Source organism: Thamnophis elegans, unplaced genomic scaffold (assembly GCF_009769535.1).
Source record: "Thamnophis elegans isolate rThaEle1 unplaced genomic scaffold, rThaEle1.pri scaffold_253_arrow_ctg1, whole genome shotgun sequence".
Taxonomy (NCBI): Eukaryota; Metazoa; Chordata; class Lepidosauria; order Squamata; family Colubridae; genus Thamnophis; species Thamnophis elegans.
Window position 1 is genome coordinate 24,066 of NW_022473722.1, and position 8,837 is coordinate 32,902.

An 8,837-nucleotide genomic window follows, 5' to 3' on the forward strand; every position below is an offset into this window, starting at 1 on the left:
TTCTCTATTCATATTCTTCTATTCTATTTTCATATTATCTTCTATATTGCTCCTCTCCTATTCCTATTCTATTCATTTTTCTATTCTCTTATATATTCCTAATCTATTCTATATTCCTATTCTATATTCCTATTCTCTTCTGTTCTATATTCTATTCTATTCTCTATTCCTATTCCTCTCTTTTCTATTCCTATTCTCTTCTGTATTCATATTTTCTTCTATATTCCTATTCTATTCTATGCTCATATTCTCTTCTCTATTCCTATTCTCTTCTATACTCATATTATCTTCTCTATATTCATATTCTAGTTATATTATATTATCTTCTCTTCTATATTCATAGTGTCTTCTATTCTACATTCCTATTCTCTTCTCTTGTCTCTTCTCTATTCCTATTCCTATTCCATTCTATTCTAAACGTCAACATTGAGCTACAGAAGGACCAAATTCCAAGTCGCGTCTCGACTCTCCAAAGTGTGGCTGGCTGGCTTTCTTTCTTTCTTTCTTTCTTTCTTTCTTTCTTTCTTTCTTTCTTTCTTTCTCTCTCTCTCTCTCTCTCCCCCTTCCTTCCTTCCTTCCTTCCTTCCTTCCTTCCTTCCTTCCTTCCTTCCTTCCTTCCTTCCTTCCTTCTTCGAATTTAAACCCGTGCAGGCAACGCCTTAAAGATCTCAATTCATTGAGCGTAAACAAACAAAGAGAGCAAAAGCGAAACCACCTTCTCCTTCCCTCCCTCCCTCCCTCCTGCTGGCATCCAGGAAGGACTCCCTCTTGGGCGGATTTCCAGAGAGTTTGGCAAAAGCACCACAACTCCCATCATGCCTGGCGAGAGGCGACGTTGCCGGGGAGGGAGGGGACAGAGGGGGTGGGGGTGCCGTGTCTCTGTATGTGTGTGTGTGGGGGGAATAGCAGCCTCCCTCCTTTGCGCAGGCGTGGAGCACGGAAGAGAAAGGGGGGGGGAGAAACGACAAAAGGTTGGTGCGGCTACGAGAGAGGAAAAGCGGCAGGTAGGGAGGCCCTCTCCTTTGCCGGGGGGAAAATGGGGCAGGGGGAAGGGGGGCAGAGGGGAGGAAGCGGGTGACCTCATGCACCACCCCCATCATCCTCATCCCCCGCGATCGCCCCTTTGGGGGGTGGGTTTCCCACCCCCACCCAAATTTGCTCAAGAAATTCCTTTGCAAAAGGCTCCAGTGGTTGCAAGATTTCTCTCTCTCTCTCTGTCTCCCCCCGTGCAAAACTTGGGACCATGACAAAGGGGCTTCTTCAACCCCTCCCCTCCTGCAAACCCCAAGAAATCTGATCTTGCAAAGCCCCCCCCTTCCTTTTTTGCCCCTCCCCCACCATCCCGGGCATCCAAAGGTGGAGCTATCCCCTTCCTGGATGGTCTTTTGGGGAGCCCACCCGCCATCCGTGCAGAACATCGGACGGACGTTCAAAGGCGCAACCCCGACATTAGGAGCCAAGGGCGTCTCTCTCTCCTCCCCCCTGGAGCAAAATATTGATTTATTTCGCTTGTCACTCACGCCCAAGAGAAGAGGAATAAGGAGAAACGTAAATAAGAACGCAGGGAATGGGTACGGATCAATGGGGGAGAGTAGGACAGGGGGCGTTAGACACGCTGGTGCACGCCCCTACAATTATTTGATTTAATTTAATTCATTTCATTATTTTAATATTCCAAAGGCAACCCATCCCTTGGAGGATGCAACGGACTCCCATCTGCCCCTTCCCCTTGATAATGCAAAGTCCACCGTCCACCCCCACTTTCATCAACTGAATTCTGGATTAATGGCTTTTTTTTTTTGACACCCTCCAAGCAATACCTTGCTCTTTAGGTTGGGCCCAGAAATCTTTCATCTTGCTAGACCGGATCCCTTTTAACCCCTGCAGATGTTTTCTGGGGATGGGCCCTACCAACATCTGGGTGGGTTAGTTTCCTGATTGCTTATTTGACTTATCATTAAGTGTTGTACCTTATGATTCTTGGCGAATGTATCTTGTCTTTTTTATGTCCACTGAGAGCATCTGCACCAAAGGCAAATTCCTTCTGCATCCAATCACACTTGGCCAATAAAGAATTCCATTCCATTCCCTATTCTATTCCTTATTCTATTCTATTCTATTCTATTTCTTATTCTATTCTATTCTGGTCTATTCTATTCTATTCCTTATTCTATTCTGCTCTATTCTATTCCTTATTCTATTCTATTCTATTTCTTATTCTATTCTATTCTGCTCTATTCTATTCTATTCCTTATTCTATTCTGCTCTATTCTATTCCTTATTCTATTCTATTCTGCTCTATTCTATTCTATTCCTTATTCTATTCTGCTCTATTCTATTCTATTCCTTATTCTATTTTGCTCTATTCTATTCCTTATTCTATTCTGCTCTGTTTTATTTTCTTCTATTCCTTATTCTATTCTATTCGTTATTCTATTCTGCTCTATTCTATTCGTTATTCTATTCTGCTCTATTCTATTCCTTATTCTATTCTGCTCTATTCCTTATTCTATTCTATTCCTATTCTATTTTTCTCTGCTCTGCTCTATTCTATTTTCTCTTTATTTATTTTATTCTAACTAAGACCTCTGCAGGGCTCTTTGGAAGCCAGTGGCTCTCAGACCTCAGAAATCAAGCAGATCTCCAAAATAGAAGAGTAGTATGACGTTTAAGGGGGGGGGGTGGCTCCGTTTTAGATCGTGTCTGCTGAAACTCTAATAATTTCCAATGAAGGAGAATGTTCATAGCTCATGGTTGAAAGGAGGGCTCCTTGGTGCTCTCTGAGCTTCATAGTTTTCTTGCAGACGTTTCATACCCAGCTAGGGAATGTCATCAGTGCTGGAAGGGAGTGGGATTTGCAGGGAGGAGGAGGAGGATGACTGTGGAGTCCTTGGTGGTGTCTGAGCTTGGGGGTTTTCTTGCAGGCGTTTCATGACCCAACTAGGGAACATCATCAGTCTTAGAAAGGAGTAGTGTTTGGGGAAAGGGGGAGGAGAAGGAGAGGGAAGAAGGAGTGGGAAGTGGAGGAAGGAGAACAACTGTGGGGTCCTTTGCAATCTCTGAGCTCAGAGAGCACCAAGGATCCCACAGTTCTCCTTCTCCCCTGCAAACCCTTCTAGCACTGATGTTGTTCCCTAGTTGGGTAACAAAACATCTGCAAGAAAACAACCAAGCTCAGAGAGCACCAAGGACACCTCAAAGCTCTTTCCAATCAAAGCTGACACTCCCCCCCCCCCCAAAAAAAAATCATCCTGGTTTCATCCTTGGGGACCAAGCCATCTTGGAAGTTGAGGAGAAGGCCTCTAAACTTCAGGGTGAGACATGGAAGGTTGAAACATTGCTACACACAGCCCTTCCCAACCCCCATGCTGCTTTCAATAACTGCAAATCCTTCAGCCAATTAAAAAACATTAAAAAAATTCCCTTCCCTTCCATTCCATATTCCATTCCATTCCATATTCTATTCCATATTCCATTCCATATTCTATTCCATTCCATATTCTATTCCCTTCCATTCCATATTCTTTTCCATTCCATATTCTATTCCATTCCATATTCTATTCCATTCCATTCCATATTCCATTCCATTCCATTCTCCATTCCATCCCAGAATAAAATATCCGCACCCACAAATGTGCATACATAAATGTCTCTAAATTAGACCCCAATTAAAAACACTGTAGCTACTGTTGAATCTCATGACAATGTCCAAGGAAAGCACAAATAATTAAATTCTGACCAACTGGATTTCCTGAATTTTCTATACCCCCCAATGACCATGTCATTTGGGAAACATGGAATGTTGTTGTTGTTGTTAATAATAATAATAATAATAATAATAATAATAATAATCACCTTTCTTAATAAACCTTCTAAAGTTCTATCCTTGGGTTTTAAAGAGACCTGTAGCGATGTCCATTTGCTCTTTTTTGAACTTCTCTGTTTCCACGAGTTTTCACACCTTGCCACCTCCAACTAGAGATTTCTCCCAAGATTTGTGAGTTTAATTCGGGAGAAAAGCTAGCTGTCCTTTGTTTTTTCATTTCTTCTCCTTGGAGGTCATTCCAAGTTTTAAGCAGGTGCTAAAATATCTGTCTATGTTTGCAGGGTCAGGAGGAGGCTTCAAATAAAATGATTAGAAGTTGGAAGAGAGGCTGGTTTTCCTCCCAGAAGGGATGTTCCAGAAATCATCAAAACTTTGCTTGTTTACGTGCTTAAATCTGCAGCCATTGCTTTAGCAGGTGTGATGTACCACATGTCTTTTGGATGTCCTTGAGATGTTTTTCTTAGTGGTCTTCTACTCAGCAGGCCTGGGATCCATCTGTTAAATTCACCACTAACTGCCAGAAAGAAGTGGACATAATTCATTCTCTCTCTCTCCCTCTCTCTCTCTCCCTCCCTCTCTCTCTCATTCTTTCTCTCTCTCTCTCTTTCTCTCTCTCTCTCTCCTTTCACACATACACACACCGCACCTTGAAGGGCCATATTGTTAGAGTACCTTCTACTCTCTGCCTGGTTGAATTTCACAGAATACTATAGCAATAGCACTTAGACATATACCACTTCACAGCCCTCTCTAAGCGGTTTACAGAGTCAACTTCTTGCCCCCCCCCCCCAACAATCTGGGTCCTCATTTGACCCACCTCGGAAGGAGGGAAGGCTGAGTCAACCTTGAGATGGTCAGGATCAACCAGAACAGCTGTATTGGAAGGGACCTTGGAGGTCTTCTAGTCATAGGCAGGAAACCCTATACCATTTCAGACAAATGGCTATCCAACATCTTCTTAAAGACTTCCAGTGTTGGGGGCATTCGCAACTTCTGGAGGCAAGTTGTTCCGCTGGTTAATTGTTCTAACTGTCAGGAAATTTCTCCTTAGTTCTAAGCTGCTTCTCTCCTTGATTAGTTTCCACCCATTGCTTCTTGTCTTGCCTTCCAGGTGTTTTGGAGAACAGATTGACAGAGTCTTCTTTGGGGCAGCCCCCTGAGTATTGGAAGGAAGGAAGGAGAGGAGGGGGGGAGGGAGGAAAGAAGGAAGCAAGCAAGCAAGGAGGGAAGGAAGGAGAGAAGGATGGTAGAGAGAAGGATGGGAGGGTGGAAGGAAGGAAGGAGAGAAAGAAGGATTTCTTCTTGATTAGTTTCCACCCATTGCTTCTTGTCCTGCCTTCCAGGTGTTTTGGAGAACAGGTTGACGGCGTCTTCTTTGGGACAGCCCCTGAGATATTGGAAGACTGCTATCACATAAGCCCCTCAAGTTTTTAATTTTAAGGTTTTTAAGGACAGAAAATTCTGATTTTCCTGGTGTTTTAATTCGGTTTGTAATCCAGAGGTTGCTACAAGTCAGATGAGAGGCTTCATAAATGTATTGAATTAATGAGATCTGCCTGTTTCTTTCTGGAGAGGTCCTTGGTGCTCTCTGAGCTTGGTTGTCCTCTTGCAGATGTTTCGTGACCCAACTAGGTAACAACATCAGTGTTAGAAGAAGCAGTGGAGGAGGAGGAGGAGAAGGAGAAGAAGGACTGTGGGGTCCTTGGTGCTCTCTGAGCTTGGTTGTTTTCTTGCAGATGTTTCATTACCCAACTAGGTAACATCATCAGTGCTAGAAGAAATAGTGAGGAGGAGGAAGAAGAGGAGAAGGAGAAAGAAAGAGTAGAAGGACTGTGGGATCCTTGGTGCTCACTGAGCTTGGATATTTTCTTGCACACTTTTTCATTACCCAACTAGGTAACATCATCAGTGCTAGAAGAAGTAGTGAGGAGGAGGAGGAGAAGAAGGATTGTGGGATCCTTGGTGCTTACTGAGCTTGGATGTTTTCTTGCAGATGTTTCATTACCCAACTAGATACCATCATCAGTGCTAGAAGAAGTAGTGGAGAAGGAGGAGGAGAAGGACTGTGGGGTCCTTGGTGCTCTCTGAGCCTGGTTGTTTTCTTGCAGATGTTTCATTACCCAACTAGGTAACATCATCAGTGCTAGAAAAAGTAGTGAGGAGGAAGAGGAGGAGGAGAAGGAGAAGAAGGATTGTGGGATCCTTGGTGCTTACTGAACTTGGATGTTTTCTTGCAGACTTCTTCACTACCCAACTAGGTAACATCATCAGTGCTAGAAGAGGTATTGGAGAAGGAGGAAGAGGAGGAGGAGAAGCATTGTGGGATCCTTGGTGCTCTCTGAGTTTGGTTGTTTTCTTGCAGATGTTTCATTACCCAACTAGGTAACATCATCAGTGCTAGAAGTAGTAGTGGAGGAAGAGGAGGAGGAGAAGGACTGGGTTCCTTGGTGCTCTCTGAGATTGGTTGCCTTCTTCCAGATGTTTCATGAACCCAAGTAGGAAACAACATCAGTGCGCTGATGATCATCCTTGATCTAGCACTGATGACGTTCCCTAGTTGGGTCACGAAACGCCTGCAAGAAGACAACCAAGCTCAGGGAACACTTAAGGGCTCCTCATTTGAAACGTGAGCTGCACGTATTTTATTTCTCTCTCTCTTCCCCCCCCCCCCAAACAGGTCATAAAGATCTGGGGAATTGATGCCAGCCATCTCGTCTTGGCTCCCCCACCATGGCTGCTGCCCCTCAACTCAACTCGGACGCCCTCCGCGAAGTCTTGGAGTGCCCCATATGCATGGAGTGCTTCACCGAAGACCACCTGCGACCCAAGCTGCTCCACTGCGGCCACACCATCTGCAAACAGTGCTCGGAGAAACTCCTGGCCAGCAGCATCAACGGCATCCGTTGTCCCTTCTGTAGCAAAGTCACCCGGATCGCCAGCCTGGCTCAGCTGACCGACAACCTGACCGTCTTGAAGATCATCGACACGGCGGGGCTGAGCGAGACCGTCGGTGTTCTCATGTGCAAAGCGTGTGGGCGGAGGCTGCCCAAGCACTTCTGCCGGACCTGCAGCCTGGTGCTGTGCGAGCCTTGCAAAGAGTCGGAACGCCTCCACCAGCATCACCCCGTGGTGGCCATCAAAGAAGCCGCTGACGAGAAGAGGAGGGACTTTGGGGCCAGGCTGGGACGCCTCCGCGAGCTGATGGGGGATCTTCAGAAGAGGAAGGGGTCCCTGGAAGGGGTTTCGAAGGACCTCCAAGGCAGGTACAAAGCCGTCCTCCAAGAGTACAGCAAAGAAGAGCGCAAGGTCCAAGAAGAGTTGGCCAGGTCGCGGAAGTTCTTCACCGGCTCCCTCTCCGAGGTGGAGAAGGTGAACAGCCAGATCATGGAGGAGCAAGCTTACCTCCTCAACATTGCCGAGGTCCAGATTGTCTCGCGCTGCGATTACTTCCTTGCCAAAATCAAACAGGGAGACATCGCCCTTCTTGAGGACGAAGGAGAAGAGGAGGAACCAGAGCTGATGAGCAGCCTTCCCAAAGAGCTGACTCTACAAGAGGTGGAACTCCTCAAGGTTGGCCATATTGGACCTCTCCAGATAGGGCAAGTGGTCAAGAAACCCCGGAGCATCAACGTCGAGGAGACCTTGATGGAGACAACAGTGGAAGCATCGGGGTCCTTCAGAGAAGCAGATCTCCCTGCAGAAGAGGTCAACCCATTGTCCCATTGCTCTTCGCCAGCGAAGCCAAGGATGTCCGAGGCAACCTCCAGCATCCAACAGTGCCACTTTCTCAAGAAAATGGGCTCAAAGGGTAACACACCAGGCACGTTCAACCTGCCGGTCAGCCTTCACGTCACCCCGCAAGGAGAGGTCCTCGTGGCGGACCGTGGCAACTTCCGCATCCAAGTCTTTACCCGTAAGGGTTTTTTGAAGGAAATTCGCCGGAGCCCCAGCGGGATCGACAGTTTTGTTCTCAGCTTCCTCGGGGCTGACTTGCCCAACCTGACTCCCTTGTCGGTCACCATGAACTGCCACGGGCTGATCGGGGTGACCGACAGCTACGACAACTCGATGAAAGTGTACACCATGGACGGGCACTGCGTGGCGTGCCACCGAAGCCAGCTGAGCAAGCCATGGGGCATCACCGCCTTGCCCTCGGGGCAGTTTGTGGTGACCGATGTTGAAGGAGGCAAGCTGTGGTGCTTCACGGTGGACCGGGGAGTCGGGGTGGTGAAGTACACCTGTCTCTGCAGCGCCGTGCGTCCTAAGTTTGTCACTTGCGACACCGAAGGGACCATCTACTTCACCCAGGGGCTGGGCCTGAATCTGGAGAACCGCCAACACGAACATCACCTGGAAGGTGGGTTTTCCATCGGCTCCGTCGGTCCGGACGGACAGCTGGGCCGACAAATCAGTCACTTTTTTTCCGAGAATGAAGATTTCCGCTGTATCGCCGGCATGTGTGTGGACTCGCGGGGGGATTTGATTGTGGCCGACAGCAGCCGCAAAGAAATCTTACATTTCCCCAAAGGGGGCGGCTACAATATCCTCATCCGGGAAGGTCTGACCTGCCCCGTTGGCATAGCTGTCACCCCCAAAGGTCAGCTGTTGGTCCTGGACTGTTGGGATCATTGCATTAAGATTTATAGTTACCACTTGAGAAGGTATTCGACACCTTAAGAAGGGAAAAACACATACATACATATCTTTGTTCTCCACCCCTTCTCCCATATCAATTCTTCCAAGGTCTGTTGACCGACAATGGTGCCAACAGTTTGTGCCATAAATGTAGAAACTGGGGTGATAGTTGCTCCGATTTTTTTAGCGTGTGTATTTTAGATCAAAGACTGCACGTTACTGTTTGCAAGTGTAGAGTGGGTTTGTTTGTTCTTTTTAACACACACACACACATATAACGCAAGCCTGAATTAATGACGTCTCAGTAAGGGAAGCTGGCTGGCAACGCAATAATTGTCCAAACACAACGTTCGACTTACGTTCTTAGCTGCAGGCG

At 46.8% G+C, this 8,837-nt stretch overlaps 1 protein-coding gene across 1 annotated transcript; it reads left to right on the forward strand.

Moving 5' to 3' along the window:
• The first annotated feature begins 904 nt into the window (after positions 1 to 904).
• On the forward strand, positions 905 to 8,601 carry TRIM32 (tripartite motif containing 32). The gene is made up of 2 exons (XM_032238503.1): positions 905 to 1,004; positions 6,504 to 8,601. The coding sequence occupies exon 2, from the start codon at positions 6,557 to 6,559 to the stop codon at positions 8,501 to 8,503; it is 1,947 nt and encodes a 648-aa protein (XP_032094394.1). The 5' UTR covers positions 905 to 1,004; positions 6,504 to 6,556; the 3' UTR covers positions 8,504 to 8,601.
• Positions 8,602 to 8,837: the final 236 nt, after the last annotated feature.